Source organism: Haematobia irritans, chromosome 2 (genome assembly GCF_050003625.1).
Source record: "Haematobia irritans isolate KBUSLIRL chromosome 2, ASM5000362v1, whole genome shotgun sequence".
NCBI lineage: Eukaryota > Metazoa > Arthropoda > Insecta > Diptera > Muscidae > Haematobia > Haematobia irritans.
Window position 1 is genome coordinate 51,585,222 of NC_134398.1, and position 15,843 is coordinate 51,601,064.

The following is a 15,843-nucleotide window of genomic DNA, read 5'->3' on the forward strand; positions in this document are numbered from 1 at the left end:
TCAAAATTCTATTTCTATAGAAAATTTTGTCAAAATTTTATTTCCATAGAAAATTTTGTCAAAATTTTATTTCCATAGAAAATTTTGTCAAAATTTTATTTCTATAGAAAATTTTGTCAAAATTTTATTTCCACAGAAAATTTTGTCACAGCTTTATTTCTATAGAAAATGTTGTCTACGTTTTAGTTTGTAATTTTGTCAAAATTTTATTTATATAGAAAATTTTTAAAATTTTATAGTTAAAATTTTTAAAATTTTATTGTTAAAATTTTGTCAAAAATGTATTTCTATAGAAATTTTTTAAAATTTTATTGTTAACATTTTTGCAAAATCTTGTTTGTACAGAAAATTGTGTCAAAATTTTATTTCTACAGAAAATTTTATCAAAATTTTATTTTTATAGAAAATTTTTTCTACGTTTTATTTTGTATTTAAAATTTTGCCAAAATTTTATTTCTATAACAAAATTTGTGAAGTAGCTTTTAGTTGAAGAGGAATATTTTGCAAAATCTACTAAAACATCAAGAATTCTACCAATCTACCAAACAGTAGAAAATCTAACGTTTTTGGTAGAATTCTACAACTGTGCGCACTCGACACCGTAAAATTTCTTTCACTTTTTGTTAACTAACAGTTAACGACTAATTAAGCTACATGAAATGCATGTAAACCGATAATCTCAAGATTCTTATTAATACTATGTCCATTTTCTAATTTCAGATATAACATCTTTGAAAGAACCTACCAAATCGAAACCTCCAACACCAACTAAACAAAAGTCAATCAGCACTCCATCAACCACACAAACTCCTACGGAGAACTTCGATGATATACCAGATTTTGCAGCGCCTCATGTAGAAATTAAGACAGAAATAAAAGTAGAACCAGATTTTTATCCACCCATTGAAAATTCGGATTTTGGTTCCTTTGATGAGTATTCAAATTCGCAAGACTTTTCGCAAAATTCCAATCAGAATTTATCATTTATGCAAGAATATCATGATAATGCCTCTAGTTCCACAACTAATTCATCATTTTCTTTCAATGCTCCGACTACGTCTACACCACCAGCTAAAAACTCTAGAAATTCCGAAGCCGTTCAGGATGAAGATGCTATGTGTTGTGTTCCAAAATGCGGTGTTCGAAAGTACACATCTTCCACTTTACAATTCTTTCCTTTTCCCCGCGATGAGAAATACCTTTTGCAATGGTTGCATAATCTGAAAATGACATACGACCCAAATGCCAACTATGCCATGTATAGGGTTTGTAGTTTACACTTTCCCAAACGTTGTATTGCCCGCTATTCACTTAGCTATTGGGCTGTGCCTACATTCAATCTAGGCCACGATGATGTGGGTAACTTATATCAAAATCGTGAAAGTTCAGGGGGATTTCCTTCGGGGGAAATGGCCCGTTGCTATATGCCCGGTTGCTTATCACAGAGAGGTGAGACTAATGTAAAATTTCACAGTTTTCCTAGAGATCTAAAGACTTTGATCAAATGGTGTCAAAACTCTCGCTTACCAGTACACAGCAAAGAGAATCGCTTCTTCTGCTCACGACACTTTGAGGAGAAATGCTTTGGCAAGTTCCGTTTGAAACCATGGGCTATACCAACACTGCGTCTTGGTACGGTCTATGGGAAAATCCATGACAATCCTAATATTTATCAAGAGGAAAAGAAATGTTTCTTACCCTTCTGCAGGCGAAGTAGACTGCATGATTGCAATTTATCACTATATAGATTTCCACGGGACGAGACTTTGCTGAGAAGATGGTGTTACAATCTAAGACTAGACCCGGAAATGTATAGGGGAAAGAATCATAAGATATGTTCGTCGCATTTCGTTAAGGAAGCCTTGGGCTTGAGAAAACTCAATCCGGGAGCAGTGCCTACAATGAATTTGGGCCACAATGACACATTCAATATTTATGAAAATGAGCTATATACACCACCACCTCCTCCGCCACCATCACAGGCTTCAACATCAGCAAAAGCCAAAAAATTGGCTGAAATGTTTAAGAATGAAATGGGATCGAGCACTTCGGCCATATATGACGAAGTGTTCATGAACTCTATGTCACAAAAAATGTCTTCTGCAGGAACAGCAAACTCATCCAGCTTAGATTTGGGCGATGTTTGTTTGGTGCCATCATGCAAGAGAACCCGACATTCCCCCGACGTCACCCTGCACACGGTACCCAAGAGACCCGAACAACTAAAGAAATGGTGTCACAACTTGAAAATGGATTTGGAAAAATTACACAAAAGCGCTCGCATATGTAGTGCCCACTTTGAAAGTTATTGCATTGGTGGTTGCATGAGACCATTTGCGGTTCCAACTCTTGAATTGGGCCACGACGATACAGATATATATCGAAACCCAGATGTGATTAAGAAATTAAATATTCGTGAAACCTGTTGTATTCCCTCTTGTAAGAGAAATCGCGATCGAGATCATGCAAATCTACATCGCTTCCCCACGCATCCAGAATTGTTACAAAAATGGTGTGAAAATTTGCATAAACCCGTGCCAGATGGAACGAAGCTTTTCAATGACGCCGTTTGTGAAATGCACTTTGAGGAAAGATGTTTGCGCAATAAACGTTTGGAGAAATGGTCTATACCTACCATTAATTTGGGCTATGAGGATATACCCCACCAGTTACCCTCGGAAGAAGAGATAGCGGAGCATTGGACAAAGCCATTTGCTCCCAACAATGGAGACGAACAAGGGGAATGTTGTGTTTCCACGTGTAAGCGTAATCCCCAAATTGATGATGTCAAACTCTATAGACCACCCGAAGATGCAGAACAATTGTTGAAATGGGCTCATAATTTACAGGTGGACGCAGCACAGCTGCCGCTCTTGAAAATATGCAGCTTACATTTCGAATCACATTGCATTGGTAAACGTCTACTCAATTGGGCCATGCCCACACTGAATTTGGGCTCCAAGGTAGAACATTTGTTTGAAAATCCTCCACCTAATCAATTGTTTTACAAGAAAAAAGAAAAACCCGAGCGGCTAACATCCAAAAACGAGATGATCAAATGGGCTCCGCGTTGTTGTCTACCTCATTGCCGTAAAACTCGAGCCTATGACAATATTCAGCTCTTCCGATTTCCCTACAATAATAGACAAACTTTGGCCAAATGGTGTCATAATATCCAATTGCCTCTGGTGGGAAGTTCGCACAGACGCATTTGTTCGGCTCACTTCGAACCAAGTGTTCTAACTAAGAGATGTCCCATGAATTTGGCTGTGCCCACATTAAATCTAAACACTCATCCTGGCTATAAACTCTATCAAAATCCTGCTCGTTTAAAACATGTTCGAGTTGGTGTGCCACAACGCCAGTGTATTGTGGAATCATGTAAGAAGACCAAAGTCGATGGTGTGGTACTTTTCCGTTTGCCAAGCAGCCGATCGATGTTCCAAAAATGGAGGCACAATATAAAGATTTGGCCAAAAGGCAAATTGACTTCAACTATGAGAGTTTGTTCCGATCATTTCGAGTCGCATTCGGTGGGAGGTAGACGCATATCTCCTGGTGCCATACCTACACTAAATTTGGGTCACGATTCCGATGATTTGTATCCAAATGAGAAACGTTCATTATTTGAATCGGAAAAATGTGTTGTCAAGAATTGTGACTCTCGCAAAGAAGATGATATTCGGCTATACCGTTTTCCTAGAGACGATGAAGAACTTTTGGGCAAATGGTGCCATAATTTACAAAGGAATCCCACAGATTGTGTTGGTGTAAGGATATGTTCCAAACACTTTGAGGAGGGATGTCAGGGACCCAAACTGTTGTATAAATGGGCCATACCCACTTTAAATCTAGGCCATAGCGAAGATGATAAAGTGGAAATAATACAAAATCCACCACCCGATCAAAGATCAGGAGAATACATTTTCAAATGTTGTGTACCGCATTGTGGAAAGACTCGTAAATATGACGATGCCCAAATGAACAGTTTTCCCAAACATTTGAAATTATTCCGTAAATGGAAACACAACCTGAAATTGGATTTCCTTGATTTTAAAGAACGCGAAAAGTATAAAATATGCAACGATCACTTCGAACCCGTGTGTGTGGGCAAGACAAGATTAAATTTTGGAGCTTTGCCCACTCTTAATTTGGGTCATAATGAAACCGAGGATCTTTACAAAATAAATCCCGATCGAATAAGGCCAAATTTGTTCATTAAACAAAGAGACATTGAGCGTATGGAAAGGAAACAGATACGATTGGAAGAAATGAAATTGAATAGCATGGATGTAGATGAGGAGCAGCAAGAGGGACAGGACCATGAGGAAGATGATGATACCATGGACCCCTTAAGTACTCCGGCCGAATGTTGTGTTGAAGATTGTAATGCTCCCAAGACAATAATGAGAGAACCATACGATTTGCCCGAGTCTTCGGAGTTCCGTACACTTTGGTCGACGGAAATAGGTAAAGATGTCGGAGATTTAACCCCAGACAGCAAATTGTGTGGTCTACACTTCCAAACATTTTTCCGCAATTTAAAGGAGAAAATGGAAAGCTCTTTAGAGGAGGAGGCAAATTCCCAGCTAAAACAGGATTACGAAAAACTTACATTTTCCCATCAGAAATCTGAAATGTCTTTAGTTGTTAATCGATTTCAGTGTCGTGTTGAGGGTTGCTCTTCTAATGTGCTAAAATCTGATTTACGCCTGTATTTCTTCCCATATGGCAAAGAGATAGCAAAAAAATGGACCCACAACACGGGCGTAATACCCGATGAACATAGGCGTTATCTGAACAAGGTATGTGTGTTACATTTCGAACCCTATTGTATAACTGAGACACAACGCCTTCGCTCTTGGGCCATACCAACGTTGAATTTAAAAAATTCAAATGCCGAGGATGTCTATAAAAATCCCGATCTTACTAGGATCGATAAGAGAATGATAGGACCTCAGATACTCAAATGTGCTGTTAAAAATTGTTCAAATGATACGGAAAGAATCAAACTCTATAACTTTCCCACTGATGATGTTATGTTGCGCAAATGGTGTGCCAACTTGAAAATGTCACGAAAATTGACACCACTTTATAAAATCTGTTCGGCTCATTTTGAACAAAATTGTTTTGGCACGGCTCGTATTCGTTCGTGGGCCGTTCCCACCAAGAATTTGGGACACGACGATCCACCGGAATTCTTAAACAAAAGCACGATAAGGAAAGAAGTCTATGAGGAGCGAGATATTCCAAATGAAAGTGAAGAGCTACAATTGAAGCAGGTGAAAATTAAAAAGTCTCTGGATACACAAAAATGTTTTGTGCCCACATGTCGGCGTTCCCGATTACAACATGGTGTACGATTCCATGCCTTACCCATAAATGACAAAGCTAAGAGAAAATGGCTGCACAATCTTCGAATTCCACCAAACAAGGCTGCTAAAATGCAAAATATACGCATTTGTAATCTACATTTCCATAAGCGTTGCATTGATGGCAAGACCCTTAAACCATGGGCATTGCCGACTATGCATTTGGGTCATTCGGAGCAAATTTTTGATATTCCCCGTAGATTACAAAATGTGTTTGCTATTCAGCGCTGCATGTTGGCACATTGCCACAATCACTCGATTGGAAAAGAAACTCTACGAACTTTCGTCTTCCCCAAATCTCCAGAATATCTAGAAAAATGGGCGAAAAATCTTAAACTGGATGTGGATAAATGCAAAGGTCGTCTGTGTCATCAACACTTTGAAAAGGGTGTCCAAGGTGAAAAGAAACTAATGAATGGTGCTGTGCCCACCTTAAATTTAGGCCATGAAGACACAGTGCCTTACGATAATGTAGACTTACTAAGAAAATTTCAATTGAAAAAATCGGAAAACGAGAAAATCGATGACGAAAATCTCGACAATGACGAAGATGAGAAGTATGAAGAGAACGAAGAAGAGGAGAACCTTCGAAATATCGGGGATGAAGATGGTTTTTTACTAGAGGCCAACGAAGACGAAGAAATGCTAACGGAAGACGAGGAAAGCTATGATGAAGACAACTATGACGATGATCGATCTAGTGAAGAAGATGAAGATGCTGCAGAAGAAGAAGAAGATGAAGTAGAAGAAGAAATAGAAGAAGAGATAGATTTGGATAAGATTCGTATTCGTGGCACTTCACAGCATTGGACTTCAATCAAAATGAAAGAATTACGAGTAACGCTGGTCCCACTGCGCGAAGAAGACATTTTGGACATTTCTTCAAGATCCTCATATGAAAGAGATCGCCGATCGGTAACCCCTGCCAGTAGTGTAAGGGAAAGGGATATACGTTCAGCGACTCCAGCGAGTGTATGTGGACTAACCTCATCTGAATATAACGACGAAAATTCCCTAAATACACCCCTGCGAACTGATAAACCCATAAATAGTATATCACCCAGATGTTGCCTCAAACACTGTGGCAAAGAGAAAACACCAGAACAGCATTTGACAACATATGGCTTCCCCAAGGATGCTCAACTTTTGCAAAAATGGTGTGACAACTTGGGATTGCAGCCAGAAGAGTGTCTGGGACGTGTTTGTATCGATCACTTTGAGTTAAGAGTTATAGGCACAAGGAGACTTAAACCCGGAGCAGTGCCCACTCTGAATTTGGGCAATTCACGTATACCCAAACACACTAATGATGAACCCAAGAAGATTATGGGTGCCACTGAAACAGAGTCTTCGGTAGGGTCTACAGTAGAAAGCGAGCAAATGCTTACTCCTCCTCCACCGTATGCCCAAACAAAAACAGGCAAACAATCGGTTTTTCGGCTATGCTGCCTCAAGCATTGCCGACGCAAGAAACAATTAGCGGAGACGCCCACGGACAATTGTAACATACCGAAGGTATTGTTCTTTAAATTCCCCAAGGATCATGAGATGCTAAAAAAGTGGTTGATAAATTTACGTTTACCCGAAAAAATATGCGAGCGTAAAGTTTTGCGAATATGCTCGAAACATTTTGAACCTTCTCTGATTGAAAATGGGGAATTAAAAAGTAATGCAATACCGACATTAGATTTGAGCTCAGAAGAACAAAATTCTACAGGCAATCAAATCAAAGATATTGATAAAGAAAGCAATAAAGCACCTGATATATCTGCTTCCAAAGTAACCTCTCGACAAACACCGCCCCCGAAGCCTTCCCAACAAGTAGTATCGCAGCCCACTAAAACGGCTAAAATTGAACCTAATTGCTGCTCCCTCGCACATTGTGGCCGCAAGGAAGATGCCGCCGATACTTTTCTAATTAGTTTTCCACAAAACGACACATATACCCGCAGAAAGTGGTGTATAAATTTAAAATTGGGTAGAACAACCCACAAACATGACAACATGAAAATTTGCAACCATCACTTTGAGACCTATGCCTTCTATAAACAACGCAACTTGAAGACGGGTGCGGTACCGACGCTAAATTTGGGCCACACAGATCGCATAATAAAAAATTTACCTCGTATTAGACGTAAGGTAAGATCGGAACCCAAGGAAATGTGTTGTGTGAAGACATGTGAAAATTGCGACAGCAAACGGCTCTATTCCTTTCCCAAAAACTCAGAATTAAGAAGAATTTGGTGTAATAATCTGCAAATCGATTTGCGGGATGCTCTCAGAGATCACTATAAACTATGCGGGTCCCATTTTACAATGGATAGTTTTGAAGCTGGCACCCAGATATTAAAAATTAATGCGGTGCCCTCTTTAAATCTAGGCCTAAATATCGAGGACAACCTTAGTAAAGTGCTAAGCAAAATTGAGACTTCCGATGACCGTCTGAAATGTGTGGTGGAAAGTTGTCAAAAATCCTCGAGTGTGGATAAAGTGAAATTGTATGAGTTTCCTAAGTCTAAGGATTTACTCAAGAAATGGCTATACAATTTGAATCTTCCCTCGACAATAGATGTCGATGCTACACGTATTTGCAATAGACATTTCGAAAAAGTCTGCATCAAACAGGGCGTTCTGCATGAGAGAGCTGTACCCACCATGTTCTTGAAAGTGAAATCTTGGTTCTATCAAAACGACGATGAAGTATTTGATGAGAATTACAAGTGCTGTGCCCGGGGATGTAATTATCAGTCCAACGATGAGTCCGAGGACTATAGGCTGATGTATAAATTTCCCAAATCAAAAGATGATATTGACAAATGGCTACATAACCTCAAATTAGATTTGGAGAATAACGAACCCTGGCAGGAAGCTAAAGATTTGCGCGTATGTTCCATACATTTTGAGGAGTTGTGTAAAAATCGAGATAGTTTAAGAGCCGGTAGTGTACCCACTTTGAATTTGGGCCATAGCCAAATAGAGAGCCTTCACCATAATAATATCAAAAAATGTTCCATAGAAAAATGTGCCTGGGAAAACTTTGGATGTCATAAATTACCTGAAGATGAATCTCTCAAGAATTGTTGGTCTACCGCCTTGACCTCTGGATCATGGGTAAATAACATAGAATACATGTGTTCGGTTCACTTGGTATCCAGCTTTGAACGTTTGGAAGAGAGCCCAGCGAAAGCTCAGTTAAATGAACTATACAACAAACTCAAAGTTTTACCGGAACTTCGGGTATTTAAGTGTTGCGTTTATAGTTGTTGTACTGGTTTCAAAATGAATGAAAAACTCTTTGAATTCCCCAAGGAGGCTGCTTTACTCCAGAAATGGTTACACAATACATCAATGATTTTTAACATTGCTGAACGACCTCAGTATCGAATTTGTGCAAGACACTTTGAGGAACGGTGTCTTAGCGAAAAAAAACTTCATCGTTGGGCTTTGCCCACTTTGGAGTTGCCATTTAATGCGAGTTTATATGTTAATCCGCCGGAGGCGTTGCCATCACATCACGAAAACCTACAGCATTGTTGTGTCAGCTCTTGCAATACGGAGAAAGGACCATTTTTTAAATTTCCCTCAAAGTCAGTGGAGGCTAAGAAATGGATACACAACCTAGAATTGGGTCAACAACAAAGCACTTTAAATTTAAGGATATGTCACAAACATTTTGAGAGTTATTGTCTGTCCAGAGATGATCAAGGCGAAATTAAAAAACTGAAAAACTGGGCCATACCAACATTAAATTTAACCAAAACCGAAGGTCTGCACGACAATCCCCCCCAGAAAGTTGATTTCTTTTGCTGTTGTGTATGCCATGTTGTACAAAATAAATCCGAAGGAATCTATCTCTTTAGATTTCCTACAAGATTGGCCAGCTTTCTAAAATGGTTACACAATCTGAAAATGTCTCGCAATGAGTATAGGGACAGTATGCGAATATGTCTGAAGCATTTCGAAAACGAATGTTTCGATAAGAGACTTAGGGCCCTGCGTAAACATTCTGTTCCCACAATAGCAATATCCTGTCCCGTGGAAGACATGTTTAAAAATCCCCAAAGAAAACCGCACAGAAAATGTTGTGTAACCTCTTGCGAGGGTCCTTGGACTGACCTGTATACCTTTCCAAAGGAAAAAATTCCACTTAAAAAGTGGTTGTTTAATCTAAAAATAAAAGAACCTGAGGTGGAAAGCGATTTGCGTAGTTGGAAGATTTGCCAAAATCATTTTGAGTCAAGATGTATAAACTCTCATGGCCGCATAAGACTAGGGGCGGTACCCACTTTAAATTTAGGTCATGATAGTAAATTCTTTAGAAATCCGCAGCTATTTAAAAAAGCGGTAAATACAAAGCCACTTTTGGCAAAAAATCGACGGTTACCTATAGGGAAAAGTAAAATCAGAGGATCAAAATCAAAAAATGAAAAATCAGACAAAAGAAAACACTTAAAGGATGAAGCAAAAAAATTGCCTATGACACACTCCAAAATAAAAGTCGAAAAGCAAAAGCGACATATCCAAAAGCTGGAAGTGGTTAAAGAGGAGGCAGAAATTACCTCAAGTGATAACTTGGACAATTACCAAACATTAGGAGATTACATACGGGAAAGAAAGCTTAGCAAATGTAAGCGTTCTGCGGCCGGAGATAACGAACCGAAAATCTCGATTTTACAAAATACCAAAAAACGCAAGATCTCTAAAAAGTTCTTACCTCTTAAACAAGAACCTGAGAGTAAACCTCTTTTTGAAATTATATCTGAAAAGTCTACACATATAGACATTCCAAAAATAGAAGAGACGGAAAATTCCATGAGTATACTTCCAAATGTCTATATCAAACAGGAGCCTGTATTTGATGTAAAGTTGGAATCTATTGACGAAGCACAACCAGCTATTATTGAGGAGCCCAATGAGAGACCGAACTCTGCTTTAAAGCTAAATGCATTGGCCCAAAAATGTAGTGTACCCGGTTGTTTGAATGGTAATAATGCACCAGGTTGTGTATTCTTTAAATATCCATCAAGTGTTAGATTACGCACGATATGGACCCGGCATTGTCAGCAGAAATGTAAATTTGCTCTTACCCTAACTAAGAAACGGAAAGTATGTTGTGTGCATTTTGAAAAAGAGAGCATAATCGAAAATCGATTACTACTTGGAGCTATACCTACTTTGCGATTAGGCGAAGATGTTGAAAATTTGGACAATTGTGGAGAATTACTAAAGGAGTTCAGACATATGCGTTGTCGAATTGATAGTTGTCAGAGATCAATTGAAATTGATCAAATACATAAAATACCCTTTCCCCACAATGAAGAATTACGTAAGAAATGGTGTTTCAATATCAATATAAATGAAAATGAAATTTCAGAAGAAGATTGGCTGTGTCACAAGCATTTTGAGCGACGTGCTCTAGATAACAAACGAAGTAGCATCAAAGAGGGTAGTGTACCCACTTTATTATTGGGCCCTCAAGCTCCCAGCGTAGAAGAGCTCCATAAAAATCCCGAATATATTGATCCCAAGAAACTCTACTCGCAATTGCGACAAGTGTGTTGTGTATCAACATGTCCCAATACTAGACAAATTTCCGGTCTACGTTTTGCCAGTTTTCCCAAACGCAAGGATATCTATGAGAAATGGTTGCATAATTTGGATCTACAAGATTCTGCAGATGTTCGCAATTGTTACAATATCTGTTGGCAACATTTCGAAGAGGTTTGCTATTCAAAATATAATTATTTGAAAATCGGTTCAATACCCACTTTGAAATTGGAAAAACAAGAAAATATAATCGCTCTAGATGAAAGTCAACTTGTCGAAGTAGACACATATGGCAGAAGGATCAAACATCAGTTTATTCAAAAAAAATATGAATGTGTTCATCCGCTATGTACCGAAGGTAAATCTCAAGTTTTCCGAGGCCCTCAAATTGAAGAAATTAAAAAACTTTGGTTGACCAATATAAAAGTGCCAGAAACTCCGCCCGGCGGCGAGGAAGATATCAATTTTTGTGATGAACATTTCTATGTACTCTATAAGACTTACGAGGAAAATCTGTCTCAAGTTGATCAGGAATTGTATAAGAAGGAATTACATAGTCTCAGCAAAACATACAAGGAATTGGCAGAGAAAAGTAAATTCTTCTCCAAGCATTGTATGATTGCCGAATGTCCGACAGATCAATATATGCTAACCTATAAAAATGTCAAACTCCACAATTTTCCTCTTCATTCGGAAATATCAAAGAAATGGTGTCATAATTGTGATATCGATTACAACCAGCTGGATAAGACTAAACCGAATTATTACAAATTGTGTGAAAGGCATTTTGAGAGTTTTTGCTATGCTAAACGTTCCTTATTCTCATGGGCTTTACCAACGCTAAATTTGCCCTCAACAAAGAGGCCAGAGGATGTTTTACAAATTGATCCGGAAGATAAATGTGCCTACACGGGTGTATGTTGTGTAAGCACTTGTATCAATGCCAATGGCTATAAATTTGAATCCAAAACCAGATTATATAAATTCCCTCAAAATCCTCAAGTCTTGGCCAAATGGTTACAAAATGTCAAATGTGAAAACTTTCAAGCAAATGAAACCAAAATATGTGGCTTACACTTTCGTGCTCGTTTCCTAAAGAAAAGGAGGAAATTATTAGATTCGGCCATACCCACCTTAAGATTAGGCCTACACGATAAGGACCTCATAATTAATGTCGATGAGGAAGAAATGCCAGATCCAGAAAACGATCAAGAGCCAGAGGAGGAGGAGGAAGAGGTAAAGGAAAAGAGCATGTTTGATGAAGGTGAGGATAGCAAAGATGCTGATTGGAATGATCATGATTATTGTCATGGTATAGACAGAATGGAGAAATCCGGTCAAAATGAAATGATTCCCATAAAACAAGAACTCATCGAAGATCAATATGGTTTGGATGAGGAGCAACAACAAGAAGCCCAATATGAAGACGCAACCACAACATCTCTGATTAAGGAAGAAGTACTAGATATCGAAGATACTCATGAATATTCCGATCACAAGGCGAGTGATCATTCGGATGACTATGAATATAGAGCAGATCCTTTTACACAATCTCCAAATGAATTGAACATTCAAAATTGTTCCAGTCTGGTAATATCTGAAGTGAAATCTCGTATATTTCTTTGTTGTGTTCAAAAGTGCTCGAATTCCTCCGAAATACAAGGTATCAAACTCTACACAGAGTTTCCCAGTGATTCGGAAATATTTATCAAATGGTGTTTTAATATCAAAATCGATCCGCGCAACTACAAAGAAAATCAATATGCCATATGTAGTGATCATTTTGAATCGATGTGCTTTAGTGACGCTCTCATGAGTTTATACTCATGGGCTGTGCCAACACTTAATTTAAATTTACCCGAAAACTCATTTATCCATCAAAATGATCCCCCTAGTGAACAATGCATTGTATATGGTTGTATTCAACCCATGATGCCTTTGTTTAAATTCCCTCTACGTTTAGATTTGTGTCAAAAGTGGTTTGCAAATTTGAAATTAGATCTTACAGACTATAGAGCCCAAAATTATAGAATATGTCGTAGACATTTTATTACGGAATGTTTCGATGTGAATAATCTACTAAAAACAGAGTCCATACCGACACTTTTTTTGGGACATGCCGATAATGTGGCACACTACAATACATTTGAAAAGAGGCCACAAGAACAAGATACGCAAGCAGATACTGCCGCGCCAAATGCCGAATGTTCGAGTAGGGGCGTATCTGGGGCCATAGCCATTGGCGATGCTTTAGGTTTGGGTGTTGGACCAGACAATAGTCGTGGTAGTAGTCAGGGTTCATTGGCGAGAAATATTATATCACCACATGATTTGGAAGATCATGATAGTAGTTATTATGAAGATTTTGAAGAATGTTATGGTGTAGATGAATAAAATCATAAATATACATACAATTAAATATATATACATATATATTTTACATACACTACTCTACATAGACATATACATACACCATATAACACTATGCAACTAATTTTCTTATCTTTTATTCGATCTTTGGTAGATTAAAAACAAAACATTGATAGAATCGTTTTTATCACCCTTAAAGCAATGCTAGACTTATTTACCTGATCAGCTATTCAATACTAAAGTCGATGACACAAACCCATTTGGATAGTAAGATAATAAGTAAGCACATATTAAGTGGGAATACCGAGATAGTTATAAACACACCGAGAAGTCATTTAATTATAATTTAATTAATTTGTATATTTTTGTTTATCAAACTCCATTTGTCATTTATACATGATTATAAATGGCACGTTGTACGAACCATATATAATCATGAACGGTCTACTTATACCAATTATTAGACTATATTGGTAAAGTCGTTCTACTGTTTGAGCATTAACAAATCCAACATGTAATACAATTAAATTCAGTAGAAATATTTTTACTTTTCAAGTAGACTATCTCGAGCATCTAGACGTTGCGGCTTTTATTTGAATGAAATTTGAGGTAGTTTAATATAGGCCTTCTTAAATGTGTGTCTTGGATCTTGAAAGTGTAGAGTTTTGCTTCAAAATACTTACATTTTAGTTGCCTTTTGTACCTATGAAGCCCTCTTTACGTTTCGTTGTAAAAACAATGCAGTAGATTGCGAAGGTTTTGTATTTTGTGGTTACTGCTGGGAATTTACAAAAAAAAAACACGATTACATACACAGAAAAAATATTTCCAATTAAAAAGTTAATTGTATCTGAAAAATTCTTAAATAAAAAATTAATTAATACAATTAACTATTTAATCAAACTAGAAACATTAGCGGCCGTGTAGCCATGTAGCTGCGTCCGTTAGGCTTTAACAGCCAGTTAATTTGAAAGTGATTTGCAATTATCTTCCCTCCGGTTAACTTTAACTGAAATATTTGTATCAGTTAATTTCCTAACTGGCATATGGAATGTACTATATGCAAGACTGCTAATATGCCCATAGTTCGGTTTAAATGTTCGTTAGCTAACATAGCACTAAAGGAGCTTCCTTACAATGGGGTCAATTTACTAATTAGGCCAATGATTAAACACTTTTTAAATTTGTAATTAAAAAATTAATTAATAAATCAATTTTTTCTAATCAAAATAAAAGCATAAATAAGAAAGTGATTGAAAATAGTTAAGACTTTAATTAAAAAATTAATTGATACAATAATTTTCTTATCAAACTAAGAACACAAAGTTAATTAAGAAAATGAGTGAACATTTTCGCGGTTTTTTAAACAATTAATTGTTCCAATTAACAATTTGATTAAAAAAATTTAATTGTTGTCGTTTACAAAACTCAATTAATTGTTTAACTGATTTAATTAAAAAGTTAATTGAAAATTGGATTGAAGTTTAACCAAATAATTAATAGAATTAAAAAATTACTTGCCATTTGTAATCAACATCAATTAAATTTTTAATTGAATCCATTAAAAAATTAATTGAAATTTTCGAATCAAATCAATTAATTTTTTAATTAAATATTTTTTTTCCCACACACATACAAATTCTGATTCAATCACGAAATGAATTTTTTAATTGAAATTTCTTCAATCACAGAAATGATGGTATCACTTGAAAATTAATTGATATTTATTAATTTTTGTGATTGGTTTTTGTTTCAATTACAAAATTTGTTGAATCAATTAAATTTTTAATTGAATATTTTTTAAAACTCAATTAAGAATTTAATTGGAAAAAATTCTGTGCATTAATACTGTGATTGATACTATCATTTTCATGATTGAAGACTTTTCAATTAAACATTAATGGAATTAATTAAATAATTTTATGATTGAATTAGAAAATAATGTTTTGTGTGTATGCTATTGACAATGAGCACAAAAATTTTCCCTTCTATTTTATATTAAATTCGCCTTATTGGCATTTTTCATTCTCTTTGATTTGTTTTCTTTCGCTTCAAAAGTCAGAACCGTTTGCAAGTGTTTGTAACATTTCTAAAATGTGCCGTCTCCTCTGATAAATCTGTCCGTTAAAAGCTTTGAATTGCGTAAATAAATGAAAAAATAAAATTAACCCTCTAATGCCCAATCCTGTCTTTAAGCGGGCTTCATTAAATAAGGAAGCTTTAGTTAAACACACCTTAAGAGAACAAAAATGGGTAAAATATAAAGAAAACTTAGTTGAAAAAGTTCAAGAGGCTTTGCAGCATATATTGAATTTTACCGTATAAATTTTTCTTCTTTAGTTTTCTTGCTTTTTGCATCGTTCACATTGAATATTAAATCAGCTGGAAAAAATTGGGGCATTAGAGGGTTAAGGGAGCACATTTTTTTTTTCAGAAAAGAAAACACCATAATTGTAGCGAATCCGTATGTTTTTTTTTTTCTTTTTTGTCAAAAAACATCAACACAAATCAAGCTGGGAAAATAATGAAATGCCAAGATTTCACTCAGCTTCAA

The 15,843-nt window shown here is 36.6% G+C and overlaps 1 protein-coding gene across 1 annotated transcript in view; it reads left to right on the forward strand.

The window, feature by feature from the left end:
* LOC142224287 (uncharacterized) overlaps positions 1–14,549 on the forward strand; it is a 56,714-nt gene extending 42,165 nt beyond the window's left edge. Inside the window, exon 6 of the mRNA XM_075294056.1 lies at positions 721–14,549. Coding sequence (XP_075150171.1) covers positions 721–13,313 — 12,593 coding nt within the window. The 3' untranslated portion in view covers positions 13,314–14,549. The remainder of the gene's footprint in view (positions 1–720) is intronic.
* Positions 14,550–15,843: the final 1,294 nt, after the last annotated feature.